General features: G+C 48.1%; 1 protein-coding gene across 8 annotated transcripts in view; it reads left to right on the plus strand.

Moving 5' to 3' along the window:
- Positions 1-12911, plus strand: part of RGS8 (regulator of G protein signaling 8) — a 40764-nt gene extending 27853 nt beyond the window's left edge. For all 8 annotated transcript variants that reach the window (XM_026001145.2, XM_072733234.1, XM_072733232.1 and 5 more), the window contains 2 exons: positions 7968-8134; positions 9782-12911. In XM_026001145.2, coding sequence (XP_025856930.1) covers positions 7968-8134; positions 9782-9964 — 350 coding nt within the window. In that variant the 3' untranslated portion in view covers positions 9965-12911. The remainder of the gene's footprint in view (positions 1-7967; positions 8135-9781) is intronic.
- The last annotated feature ends 1678 nt before the right edge of the window (positions 12912-14589 follow it).

Genomic DNA, 14589 nt, shown 5'->3' on the forward strand with positions numbered 1-14589 from the left:
GACCAGCCAGAAAGTTTGCAGGTTGGCAGGGAAGAGGTAGGAGGGGTCGGAAGGAGGAGGCAAGGATATAGCTGAGGAGAAATGCCTCTGGTTCGGGTCCCATACAAGGCCTCTGCTGGGTCCCTAAGCAGGAGAGGTGGGCCGGATCTGGGCCGGATCTGGGCCGGGGGTCTGTATGCAGAGCCAGCTGCTGCCACCTGCTCTGGGAAGGCGCGGGGCTCCTGCAGCCCCAGAGGACCTTCCTGCCCCCTCACTTCTGTTGTTCTTGGGGGAAGGTTTTCTTTGCACGGTGACCCTCACCCCTTTCAGAGGTGGCCCTGGGGATATGGAAGGGTGGGGAGAGAGTGGGGTGAGAGGGGTGGGGGAGCAGAGGAGGACTGTGGCCAGGCACGCTCTGTGCAGGGCTTCGTGAGCTTTGTCTTTGCCGCAAGCTGTTGTCCAGGCGCTGCGGCTTCACACGTCCCGGACGGCCTAGGCCTTCTCTCCACTGTGCCTGTCTCTCCTCAAGCTCTTCCTTTGAAATCCCTGACACATCTTAAGAGCCATATATTTTTTTAAGATTTTATTTATTTATTCATGAGAAACACACGGGGGGGGGGGCAGAGACATAGGCAGAGGGAGAAGCAGGCCCCATGCAGGGAGCCTGATGCGGGACTCGATCCCGGGACTCTAGGATCACGCCCTGGGCCGAAGGCAGATGCTCAACCTCTGAGCCACCCAGGGATCCCTAAGAGCCATATTACTTTGGTTCCTCTCCCGCTGTCTCAGAAGCCAGCCCTGGAAATTCAGGTGACCGCATTCGGGGTTGAGGCTGCCTGAGAGGGCTCGACATCTTCATGAGGTCACTCGACCGTGATTTGTGACAGTGTCCCCAGGCCACCGTTGGGGAATGTACCAGTTCTGTGTGACGCCTTGGGGAGGTGGCCGTGCTGCGGGAGAGAGGAGAGTTTAGGCAGATTCTAGGTTGTTGGTAGCACCTCGTGGCCTCCGTTGTCACCGCGGATAAGGTGATGGCACGCATCCTCCTGCGGGAGACTCTCCAGCTCTGTGAGCTGGCATGTTTGCCTTCCAGTGATGTGCTTCCAGTGTGATTGCTTGATTTGGGATTATTGTCCATCCCTCTACTGGAGGGAGGGATAACGTGAGGCTCTCTGGTGATCTCAAGAGGAGACACAGGCAGTGAGCTCTGAAGTCACACAGCTGTGTGTGGGAACCCACAGTCCGCCTCCTACTGGCTGAGCGACCCAAAACAGTGAACTTAAACTTGCCAAGTCTCACTTACCCTATTTGTGAAACAAACTTCCATGAGAGCTCACATTTATAGACTGCTCCTAGTGAGCTACAGAGCACTTTCACGTGGCTCACCTCATTCCGACCTCATGACAATCTGGAGCAGCAAATCCCAGTATTCTTCCCATTTTGCAGATGAGATGAGGCAGGGTTCAAGATGTTAGGACATTTTTCTGAGGTCGCACAGATTCAGACCCAGCCTATCTTGCCAGAAACTCTTGCCTTGATGATAGAGTTGGTGTGAGAATTGAATGAGTTGATATACGTAGACTGGACGATATAGAGCTTGGCCTCAGGGTAAGTCTCAGTGTGTGGCGGTGACAGTGTCGCTGAGGAGGAGGCTGAGAGCTGTATCTGACACAGGCATGAGTGGCAGAGGGAGCGCAGAGCAGAGCACTAACGTGCCCAGGGAGAGTTAATCAGATCCATCCCCCTCACTTTACAGCTGAGCATGCTGAGACCCAGGGAAGTTGAATGTGTGGTCCAAGGTCATAGAGCTAATTATGGGGCTGACTCTGATCAAAGCAGATGCTCCCCACTGGGACAGCAGTGCTCCCATCCCAGGCAGACCAGTAGGGTTCCGTAGGCTGCCTCAATGAAGCTGACAGACAATCGTGAGCTGGGTTTGAATTTGCCACACATTTTACTTCAGGTCCCCATCCTCACCTGAGTCAGTCTCAGTTGTTTCCAGTGTAATTCAGTTGCATTCTGTTGCCAATGGCCATCCTTGTCTCCAGGTTGTTCTACTCCAAGGTACTCCTCCAGCTTCCACAGTGAGTCTTCCGGGTTCTCCCCACCTCATTTGTTGCCATCATTCCTAGAAACATCGTCATCCCTGGAGTTACTCATGGCCCCCTTGTCTTGGGCTGAGATGGTACTCCCCTCCCCTCCCCCTTCAGCCATTGCTGGTATAGGGCATCCTTTAGGCCCCGCCATCATGCAGAGCCAGAGACTGGACTGCCGACTCACAGAAGAATGCTGGCTTTGTAATTTGGCATCCACGCCACTTACTGTGATCTGTAAGTGACCCTGGGCAAGTTATTTAACTTCTCTAAGCTTCCTTTGTCTCTCTAGAAAATGGTAATATCATGAGGACCGGTGCTATAACTTTGCTATGTAGAGCAAATTCTGGAAGTTCATAGAGCATTTAGTGTGGTACCTGGCCCAAAGTAAGTACTCAATCGGTGCCTGCAGTGGTCATTTTCCAAATTGCTTCTTAACTTCAACATTTTTTCCCCTTGATCTCTTCCCCTTCTCCCCTTTTCCTATGTTCCAACTTTCAGATCCTAAATCTTTGCTGTTCTCCAGTTCAAGCTTCATTTACCAACCTGGAACTGTTGGTCCTTTTTTTGAATGATGGGCACATCCCCAAACTAGAAGTTCTTGCTCCCTTCCTGGGGCATCATACCTTTGTCCAGGAACTGGAACCTAGGACTTCACAAGTGTGGGCCTGTTTCTTACCATGTTCCTGCTCATTTTTCCAAAGTAGCTGCTCCAAACCCCTATAGCATACCCTGGACTTACTATATCCAACTAATTATTTTAAATTATTGCCCAATGTCTGTGACATGAGACTAGCTTTTGAGTGCTGTGAGGTGGTGACTTCATCTGATTTACTCATGCTGTATCCTCAAAGCCTAGCACATGGAGGCAGACTGCCTTCGCGGGGACTTCACTCCAAATTGATGAAGATCAAGGCTGTCCCACCTTATCCGTCTCAAAGATGTCCTTTCCCTGACCAGTTCTCTCTATCTTCATCCAGCCCACCTTCTTTTTCTCTACTTTTGACTTTAAGGAAGACAAATTCTCCTATTTCTTGCTGGTCCCTCTCCTTCTTTAGGATTTGCTTCCACCAGATATATTCTTTTGATTCTTTAATTTTTCTCTTCGCTTGCCCTTTTCTTTCTGCCTGCAAATACACCTGAAAAGATCTTGCTTTGGAGTCATATGGACCTGGTAGGGAAACTAGGCTCTTCTTGCCAGCTGTGTAACTGGGACGCTTATTCGACTTCTGTTAGTAAGCCTTAATGTCTTCATTTGGAAAACTAGAGTGCTACTATCTATGGATCAGCATTGTTGTGAAAATAAATTGAGCTGGTGTTTGCAAAATCCCCAGCTAAAAGTATGGCATATAGTAAATAAATAAAAATGCCCTGCCCCAAATCCTAAATAAATACACAAAAATAAAACCCTACCATCCCTACATCCCACCACCTTTTCCAGCTAAAATCAGATAGGAACTCCTTCATTTTCCGGCACCCAAACTAGAAACTTTTCTGTATCCACAAGCAGCCCTTTCTCTTCCTCTCCCCATCATAATGCTCTTCTCAGGCCATTTTCTGTACCTTGCTAGGAGCAACATTTTATCAGTTAAACTCTTTCTTTTTTTTTTAAATTTTAACTCCTTCTACTCAACCAGTCTTTTCTGATTAGATCAACATTTAAACAATACTCAAGGCTGTTTTACAAAAAAAACAAAAACAACAACCAAAAAACCCCAGAATCTTCTTTCCTGACCTCCTATTTCCTTCCAATTATGCTGCATGATCTCTCTTCTCCCCTTCTTGCAAGAGACATCGAAATTAGCTGTTTCTGCTTCCTCTCCTCCCATTCATCCCCACATTCACCACAATGCCCAGGGTGCCCATCACACCACTAGAGCCGCAACTGGTTGCTGAATCTCATGGTTGGTTGCTGAATCTCATCACTGAATCCAACCACCATGTCTCAGACCGTAGCTAGCTTGACCTGTGGGTACCACTGGACATATGGCCACTTCCTCCTCCTCGAAACCTTCGCTTCCCTGGCCTTTGGCAGTGCTGTGTTATCCTTCCATCTCTCTGGTTCTTTCACAGACCTCTTGATGTATCTTATAAGTAGGCTCAATAATTGTTTACATTGTTATTATTATTATTATTATTATTGTTATTATTATTATTATTATTATTATTAAACACTAGTCTTACTGACTAATATCTAATTACTTAAACATTCTTCATTATTGGCCTTTACTTGTATGGCTCCCCCTTCCTGCAATCCTCTTCTCCATCCTCCCCTCTCTTCTTTCACTTAGCTTCCTGCTTCTCAACTTCACATCTCAGCTTAGAAGCTTCTTCCTCCTGTGAGTCTTCCCTTTCTTTCTTAGGTCTGGCTCGGGTATCCCATCCCTCCTGGGTACTTTCTTTCTTTTTTTTTTTTTTGGCTTGTCTCAATTCTTTTTTCTTTTTCTTTTAATTAATTTTTATTGGTGTTCAATTTACCAACATACAGAAAAACACCCAGTGCTCATCCCGTCAAGTGTCTCCTGGGTACTTTCACCACAACCTACGCTTTACCTATCAAACCACTTGTCACACATACCGTAATTACCAAATTATGTTTTCTTGGCTCAAATGGCCCTTTTACTGCAAGTTCAGAGGGGCTTAGTTGTGCCTGTTTTTAGCACCTCGCAGAATGCCCGGGTCCCATAATGGGTGTATGAATGAGTGAAGGGATGAATGGAAGTGGCACTATCCCTTTGTTGGATTGGGAATTCGTGTATTTTATATTTGTGATGCTACATAGTATCACCTGTGTGAACTCTGTCAGGACTGTTCTCTAAACATCAGCTTCTTTCTCTATAAGATTGGGAGAAGTACAGCAACATTCCTGAGAGCACCTTCCATGTGTTCTCTCTCTCTCTCTCTTTTAGACCCACAGAAAGTCCCAATAAAGCTGAGACTTTGATGAAGGGAGATACTGTCTGTATTTTGTCTCACTCAGGGCCAGTTTCTCTAGCAGGGTGATCTTCACCAATGCCATCAAGGAAGGCAGAAAGATAATTTTCTTCCTTTATCTGTAGCTGGATTCAAAGTTGCTCACAATGCCTGTTTTGCTCAATGGAAGGCAACACAAAAATTAACACAAACAACAAACTTCAGCTTTGCCATGAAAGTATTTCAGCTCTTCCATTTTAAAAACAAGAGGCTCTTCCAAGTCACTCTTCCAAGTTACTTGAATTTACTCTTTTAGATAAATGCACAATGGTTTAGGGTTCTCTCCCTGCCATTTCCTTCCTACTCCCCACTCACAGGAGAAGGCTTTTGGCCTGTGGTCCTCATGTCCTCCCTGCGTCCACCAATAGCATCCATGGAGCTTGTCATCTGTACACTGGTCACTGCTTAGAGACCGCCTTGCTGGACCAGCTTCATGGGCACTGAGTCTCCTTGGAGGCTTCCACTGCTCCAAATGGTATTCCATCCAACTTCTGCCTGTAGCTTCTGCTACAGGAGCTCCTTCTGCAGCAATGGCAATCTCCTGGCAGGCAGGCTAGCTCTCAGATCTGAGTTCCTCAGAGCCTGTGGAAACTTCTGGATTACTTGTATAAGAGCTTGGAGGAGATAAGAGCACATCATGCTCTTCACAGGGAGCCTGCTTCTCCTTCTGCCTATGTCTCTGCCTCTCTCTCTCTCTCTGTGTCTCTCATGAACAAACAAACAAAATCTAAAAAAAAAAAAAAAAAAAAAAAAATACCCACCAGGGATTTTATGACCTGTTTCCTGATGTAAGCATTTTATACATTAGTAATTTACAAAAATTATTAAATTGAATGAATGATTCTCTGGCCATCATTCTGCCTAATCATCTCTATGTTAGTGTTTCATGCTCTCTTTGATTCTCATTTCACCTTGGGTTTCTACTCCCTCCTCTCAGGGCTTTAAACCCAGTGTGGAAATGAGGGTGAGTAGGGTTCTGAGCCAACCTCTCATATGTATCTAAACTATGTTATTCTCCTTTTCTTTCCCTGTCGCAGGAGCAATTTTATTTCCATCCTGCCTGACGGGAAACCACCTTACATCATGTTCTGCTTTCTCTGTACTCCTTATCTTAGAGGACCGTATATCTTGTCTTAAAGTGACCATGTGTCCTGGTTTTGGTCTGTGGGGGTCATGGTTTATGCCCATTGTCTCTGTGTAATTAAGAGGTACGTCTCCCTTCACTCTCAAAAATACACTGGCTTGGGTGATAAATTTCATGGCCACCCTACTTTTGTTAAACACTTTAAACTCAGGCCTCCAAACTTAGATTTCTTTTTGATTTAAAGTTTGACTTTGAGATTCCATCAAAACCCTTTTTTCTCTCTAGTTCCTGGATCTTGCAGCTAAAAGTCTTGGTTTTTTTTTTTTTTTTTTTTTTTTTTTTTTTTTTTTTTAATGTCTATTGTTCTAGTGAGGGAATTACAACATCTATTTTGAAGGACAAAGATACTACCCAATGACTTTTTAATTAGGAGAAATGAAAATGTTTCACAAAAGTGAAAACAAACCCTTAAATATGTCAATAGCAGGGCACCACCAATCCATGGGATGATCCTGGGCAGCACATTGTCTGGGTACATACTGGTGGCCCTCAGATGCTCAGGTGGTCCCATCCCTCAGAATTAAGAACTGTTGATATATTGTCCTTTTAACAAATTTTAGAAAAGGAAGAAAAAGTTATAGCTAGAGTTGTTTTTAACCAATGCGGTCACTTCATCCTAGGCTGTGTCTGCCCATCCCTTGAGGACAGTTTGTAGAAAGCTATAGCTCTGAGGATTAAAGGAGAGTGTGTGGAGGGTTAAGATAATTTATAAAATATATTTAATAAAACACATTAATGAATGTATAGGCTATCAGTAGATATTGTTTTCTAAATCTACATGGTAACCCTGCTCATCTTATTCTGATTGGAAACTCTGGCAACGTGCATAATGTGGATTTTAAAAAAATGAAAAGGTCTGTTCCTCGTTAAATCATTTGGGAGAAAAATTATAATTAATCTTCATTAAAACATATTTTTATAAGCAAGATCTTTTTTTTAATGAAAGGTCATTCATTCATTCATTCATTCGAGACACAGAGAGAAAGAGAGGCAGAGACACTGGCAGAGGGAGAAGCAGGCTCCATGCAGAGAGCCTGACGCGGGACTCGATCCCAGGTCCCCAGGATCACGCCCTGGGCCAAAGGTGGCACCAAACTCCTGAGCCACCCAGGCTTACCCAGGCTCACCCACCTAAGCAAGATTTTTAAAAATAAAATATCCATGGGATAAACCATTAAAACACAGGGCATCAGAAGTTTTTTTTTTGTTTTTTTTTTTTTAGAAGAGCCTGGGAACCCTATGAAGGTATTAGAATGGCTTTAGTGACTGAATTTCAGTGTTTACTTTCAGACATGCTTCTAGTAGTAGTGAAGGATTTGCCCTGATGCATTCACACCCTCCTGTAGTTTGTTGTGTAACAAATTGTTTTTTCAGGGTGGTTAACTTGGATTAGGGTAGAGAATGCATTACAAATATTATTTTGGCCTAATTAGAAACAGGTTTTCCAGTGGACTCCGGGGACAGCTGATTCTGCATTAGAGGACAGGCAGTGACCACTGAAGGCTGATGAAGAGTGACCAGGGCTTCTCATACTCATTATTACTATGGCTTCCTACACATTTCTCCCTCATATCACTGCGATCCTTGAGCAGGAAGCAGAGCTTGTCTCCGAGGGCACCTGTGTGTTTAAGAGAGTCTTCAAGAGGATGTGGAGTAGTGAGGGTTGGACAATCAGGGCTGCTCTCACATTACCACTACCTTTCTCTCTTGCTTCTACAGTTCAGGAGCTTAAGCCTCTTCCTCTCTCTCTTCCTTTCCCCCTCCCCCCCCATCCACAGATGGAGTGGCTGCGTTCCGCGCCTTCTTGAAGACAGAGTTCAGCGAGGAGAACCTGGAATTCTGGCTGGCCTGTGAGGAGTTCAAGAAGACCAGGTCAACTGCAAAGCTGGTCTCCAAGGCCCATAGGATCTTTGAGGAGTTTGTGGACGTGCAGGCTCCGAGGGAGGTGTGTTGGTGGTGGCGAGAGTCTTGCAAGACCTCTACCCATGGCTCCTGCCTCACACGGCTCTCCTTGTGGGGGTTTGAGCCAGTCTTGATGGGTACTGTCTTCTAAATTGAGCCTTACCTCTCGGATGGCTCTTAATGAACAAAAGGATCACTTTTAAGGGGCAGAGCCCAGGGCTTCTAAAAAAGTAGCTCTACTAGGAATGTTTTAGCTATCCGTCAAACGTGCCTGCAGGACCTGTGTTTCTTTTTCTTTTTTATTTATTTATTTTTTATTTTTTTAAAGATTTGTTTTTATTTTATGATAGACAGAGAGAGAGAGAGAGAGAGACAGACAGGCAGAGGGAGAAGCAGGCTCCGTGCCAGGAGCCCGACGCGGGACTCGATCCCGGGACTCCAGGACCGCACCCTGGGCCAAAGGCAGGCGCGAAACCGCTGAGCCACCCAGGGATCCCCTAGGACCTGTGTTTCTATAGCGATTCTGCAAGGATGGATGCCATTGAATCCATGTTAGTTTTCCTAGTGGAAGGCAGCATGGCTTAATGGGATGAGCATCCACTTTGGAATCTTTTTCCAGTCTCAGCTCTACAAGTTACTAGCTGTGTGATCTTGGCTAAGTTACCTAGTCTCTCTGAATCACATTTCCCCAATGTAAAAGTGTATATCACCTACCTTTTAAGACTACTCTTGGGGATCCCTGGGTGGTGCAGTGGTTTAGCGCCTGCCTTTGGCCCAGGGTGCGATCCTGGAGACCCAGGATCGAATCCCACGTCGGGCTCCTGGTACATGGAGCCTGCTTCTCCCTCTGCCTATGTCTCTGCCTCTCTCTCTCTCTCTGTGTGACTATCATAAATAAATTAAAATAAAAAAAAAAGACTACTCTTGAGTTTTAGGGCTTAAGCTATTTAACCTATTCAACATCTGTCACTGCTTATTAATGACTAATTACAGTCATTTATATTATCTTATGATAACATAATAATAAAATGAATTTCTATGTATGGCTGTGCTGAGTTATAAAGCAGAATTTTACTTGGGAGGGTTTTATAGAAGAAAAATATTTGCTATGAGTTTTGATGCATTATATACTTAGAACTCTTCAATTATCCTTTGACTTGAAATGTAGGAGGCCTTTGGCCAGTGGCCAGGATGCTGTAGGCTCATTATAATGCTGCTTGGAACAGAGGTGTCCATTATAACCATAGCCTCTCTTCCCAGGGCATTTGTTTCCTTGGTAGTTAAGAAAGAACAAGAAGGCAGGCTTACTTTGGGGAATCCACACTAATACTTAGCTTCAGTCTCACCCTTTGCCTGACATGGTGAAGACCCCTGGCTTGGGAGTTAAGTGATTTGGGGTTTTGCCTTGGCTCTGTTACTAACTTTCCATACTACTTTAGACCAGCTTTTTATTAGCTCCTTTCTTCAGTGTCCTTAACTATAAATTGGGATGAAGAATATCTAGTCTTTGGACCTCACAGGATTCTTGCTGGGGTCAAAAGGGATGACCTCCAGGCAAATAGTTTGAAAAGCATGGATAAGCTTACATATATAAGATACTGTCATTAATAATTATTACATAGCAAGGAGCAGTTGCCAGGCACCTTGGCCCTTGAGGGCCAGTGACCATGCTCTCTGTTTGTGTCTCCAGGTAAACATAGACTTCCAGACCCGAGAAGCCACCAGGAAGAACATGCAAGAGCCATCCCTGACTTGCTTTGACCAAGCCCAGGGAAAAGTACACAGCCTCATGGAGAAAGACTCTTATCCCAGGTTCCTGAGGTCCAAAATGTACTTAGATTTGCTGTCCCAAAGCCAGAGGAGGCTCAGTTAGACCTCAGATGGGGACTCTTGGAGATCACTGGCTTTTCCCCCTCCCTCTGCTGCCAAGACCATATTCTAATGTGAAATGTCATAGGTGTTCAAAAAGCAATGGCACTTAGGTTGGGAGCCTGGGGATGAGAAATGGATGAAGGGCCATTCCAGTCACCAGAGCTTGGACTCTATTCCATTTACTCATGTTTGTGTTCCGGTTAGTGGTAGCACCTTGCTGCTGTTACCCTTCTTCTGGGTCAGCAACTTGCCCTCCATAATGCCTTGGGTCATCTCTGCTGAGAAGGCAGATTCGCTATGCTGGGCTAATGTGTAAATAATGCAAATGCAACTTCCACCACTTCCACACCCTCTTCAGTTAAGATTCCTGACTCTAACTTGTCCTTTGCCCCTGTGAGGAAGAGCCAGAAAACTCTGGCTCATGTTTGTGATTTGCTGTCACAGTGTAATGGCCAGTCCTGGGTGCTGGGACCTCACAATGTAGAAGAGAGGTCTCTGGGGAATCCCAGGTTTCGCGCACTGTCATTGACAGGTGGCCTCTGGGAGAAGGGGCAAACTCCATGAATTTGGCTATTCCTTTCATTTCCATTGGGCCAGTATGAAAAGCTGTGGTCTCTGCCCATCTTAGCCTAGGAGATTCACAAGACTTTTTACCCTTGCAATTCCAGGGAGGGTCTTGGGAGATGTCTTTCATGACTTCTGATGTGGAGCTGCTTTTAAGAAAGATACAGCTTGCAAATCTTCCTTGATTCTACCAAGAAGTATTGCAGGAGTCAAATGACCAGGGAACATAGCACCAGTAGACTTTTGTGCAATGGAGCACTATATATACTCTTTCTGTTGCTTACTGTATTCTCTGCCCTCACCTCCCTGTGGCATCACACATCACTCATCTCTTAGAATGACAGACAGCTTGGCAAAGGGAGGTGAATTCCCATAGCATGGACAGCTCTCATGGTGCCTAATACTTTCCTTGTCTCTCCCTGTCCCCCCTTCCATGCAGGTCATGTAATTATGATGGGGGAGAATGGGAACTTAGGCTGTGTAACTCTTCAGCTTGCTTCCTGGGAGCATGCTTTCTTAGAAAGGTCTCCTTCATGAAGGCCACCTTGGCTCTTGAGCAACTTCCTTCTTGATCTCTGACCTTTGGGGATTGAACATGAAACAGGAGGTGAGGCTAAGATCCCTGTTAACATCTGGCTATGGAGAATCTTCCTAAAATGCTTTCATGATGCCCTGAGGCTGCTTTTGGAAATGTATCAGGAAACTCTTCCTTGGAGGATGAGCATAAAGCACTCTAGCTGCTTTATGAGAAAGAGTGGACTTTGGCACAAGTTTGCAGTGCCAGGGATACGCATCCTCAGCAGAGAGACCAGAAAGTGGAAGAGGAGTCTGGAAGAGGCTGATATCCAGGTGGACCAGATCATAGAGAATGTGATGGAGGTACAATTGGGATAATTCACAGCCAATGGATTTGGATTCATTGCAGGTCTCCAAAACTTTCGGCTTGACTAAAGGAAAGAACTATGATTAGGCATAAGCTCTGGGGTTCAGGTGACTGACAAGTGGGCTGAAGCGTTCTCCCCTCGTGGGGTGATGGGCCTCTCGATGCACGGGATTCGAGCGTTTGCGTTCCTGTCCAGTAACTTTGTGAATCACTTCCTTCCTTGGCTGCAGCTAGACAAGGCCAAGAAGGCTCCTGAGTCCCACTGGTGTCAGGGTCTGTTGCCCTGCCACGACACATTATTGTCTGTAGATGATGGTTGGTGAGTCTGTCTGAACCATCAAGGAGAGAGAGAACACATGCCTCCTAACCCTCACACTGAAGCGTCCTGTGAAGTCTCATGTTCAAGAACCCTGAAGCCTCAAATGGGTGTTCCCAGTTAGATCGGATAGTATTCCCCTGTCCCCACTGGTAAAAACCATTCTTAGCTAAAGCTGCCAGAATTAATTTAATGATCAAATTCTCGAACAGGGTATTTTAAACATTGTTTACATATGAAATGTGCATCTGCTGCCAACTCTACTGTCAAATATGAGGTGCATGTAAATTGGAACAGTTATGGAAACATGAAATGTTTAAGAGGGGCCTTTTTACCGCTTTCACTATCCCCAGGAGAAGTCTGAACCAGAGTGTTGGGCAGTGGCCTCACCCGAGGCCCAGAGTTCTTGCCAACCGTTGGTGGAATGAAGGCTGCAGATGGTGGTGTCATGGCGCCAGGTGACTTCCTCCCACGATGGGGAGGCGTGAAGGACCAAGCTTGGGTATCCTGAATTTTGCCGCTCCGTGAGGGTATGTGGGCGTGTGTCTGTGTAGAGGAACGTGATAGCTATATTTATGGTACTCCCGTGGAGTGTGTGTGCGTGTGTGTGTGGGTGACCATTGTGAGAGTGAGTCCAATACACCACAGAGATGGTCTTCCCATGGGGTAGAGCTGTCCTCACACCCTTCCTGTCCTGCTTCCCACAGAAGGCACAGAGCTCTCTGCTCTGATGCCTACGTTCAGGCACTTAGGTCATATGCCAACCCAGATTTTGGTCTGTGATGAAACAAAGAGAAATGTTTACAACATCTAGAGCAATATCAAAGCATACCTCATCCCCAATCTTCCGTGTCTCCCGGTCCTACCCTTTCTCCTATTCCTTCTTCCATGGGCCCTCGTCCGCCTCACCAGGTGGGCATCTGCAGGTGCCACTTCTTCCACGTCTGGTCTTCCTTTGGTCCTCATGCCGGGCTCCTGCTGTGGCCAGCCTTCCGGGCTCGAGGCTTGCTTTGAAGACCCAGGGCAAGCCAGGGCGGTAGGCCAGGCAGAGCTGTGACTTTTAGGACTGCTCTCCACCCCGCAAGCGGCCTTTCGGCCCCACCTGAGTGTCCAACCTGTTTTTGGCTGGCGTGAGATTACCTGTTGCCTTCGGCAAACCAAATAAAACATAATCAATGACAACCATTCAGAGCCCCAGGGTGTCTCTGGGGTGAGGAAGGGTCCTCTGAGCATGCCCGGGGCTCACCCGGAAAGCCTGTTACAAGTGCTACTTCCCACGCGGCACACCCACAGATGCTGATCCGAAAGTTCCTGGGTGGAACCCAGGAAACTGCATTTTTAACAAGTTCCCATGGACCAGGCTTTGAGAAAAAGATGGTCTAAGACAGTGGCTCCCACCATTGGCTGCTCATTGGAATCACCTGGGGAGTTTTCAAACCTAAAGGTCCATATGTCCCACCCCAGAACAGCTGGTGGCTGGGACCCAAGGCGTCCAGGTGACTCCCCGGCAGAGGAGGTAAGGCAGCGGGGGCCTGAGGAGTGAGGAGGGGCCCGAGTGGCTGGCGCACCCCCAGATGCCAACAGGAACCTGCCAGCCCCGAGTCCGACTCTGGGCGGCTGCGTCTCTGTGTTGTCTCAGTCTGATGTGCTCCTGTGAGATATAAATGTCTGTGGCCCAGCTGCACGCAGCGTTCGCGGGTGGCCGACGGCGGGAGCGCTGAAGGGTATGTGCCGAAGAAGGGGTTTGGTCACGCATCCCAGTCTCATCCCAGTGCTTCCTCCAGGCTGGCCTCCTGGGCGTCTCCCTCGTTTGCTCATTGTCACGCGCTCTCTGTGTTTGGCCATTTGCATTGGGTTGTGCCTCTGTGGCCAAGGCCTTGCGACCTGGTGGCTGGAACTCAGGTAGTGGGCGGAGGGGGTGTCCTAGTGGTGACAGAGGCAGTGCAACAACGTCCGAATTTCTCAGTGGAGCCGGTCCCATCCTGGGAATATCACGCTGTTGAGGGCTTCTCCAAGGCCACAGTGGGGTCACAGTGGGGTCTCCCCCCCCTTCTCGCTCCAGAGCCCTCAGGATCCCCTCCTTGGTCTCCGGCTGGATGGGCAGCTGAAGGTTCCAGGCTGGTTTCCTCCTCTGGTGCTCTCCCCAGAACTTGCTGCTCTGAACACACCAAAGCTGGGCGACCGTGTCCTGTCCCCGCTGCAGGCCCAGGCTCAGGGGCAGGGAGGGCCTGGCTGCTTTTCCTTGGCACAACCGGGGCTTCCCAGTCCCCCAGGCCCTGGACTGTCACGGTGTTGAGAGCTGGGGGAGGGTAGGAGCGGGGAAGGCGGCAGAGGAGGGCACCTGCGGGGGGAAGGGAGGCGGCTCCCTGGGCTCTGCTTCTCCTGGAGCAGAAGGGACAGGTGCAAAGTGGCGCGTCCGAGGCCACGGGCCGCATGGACGCGCGTGCCCGGAGCTCTCCCGACCCCGTCTGTGCCTACTTCCCAGCAAAGCGGAGGAGGACTTCCATTCTCCGCCCGACGCTGTCCTTCAGCCGCTCCGGGTTGGAAGCGACAGAGGCCGCGAGGTCACCCCTGCCTTTGAGAACCTGTGCCTCTTGGCGCGATCGTGGAGGGAGAAGCCAAGAGCGGAAACGTCTTCCTGCGCCCGCGGCCTCCCGGGACCCCACAGGGTGCGGGGCCCCAGATGGGAGACTGCGGGGGGTGGGGTGGGGTGGGGTGGGCGTGGGGGTGGGGGTGGGGGTGGGGGGGCCGTCCCTGGCCGTGCGGCCGCGCTCCCCGTGCGCGGGGCCAGGTGGCCCGGCCGCATCCGCGCAATGAACCGCTTGGCTGATGGATCTCGCCGCGTCGTTTCATTACTGTGCAA

The sequence above is a fragment of the Vulpes vulpes genome, chromosome 13 (genome assembly GCF_048418805.1).
Source record: "Vulpes vulpes isolate BD-2025 chromosome 13, VulVul3, whole genome shotgun sequence".
Lineage (NCBI taxonomy): Eukaryota > Metazoa > Chordata > Mammalia > Carnivora > Canidae > Vulpes > Vulpes vulpes.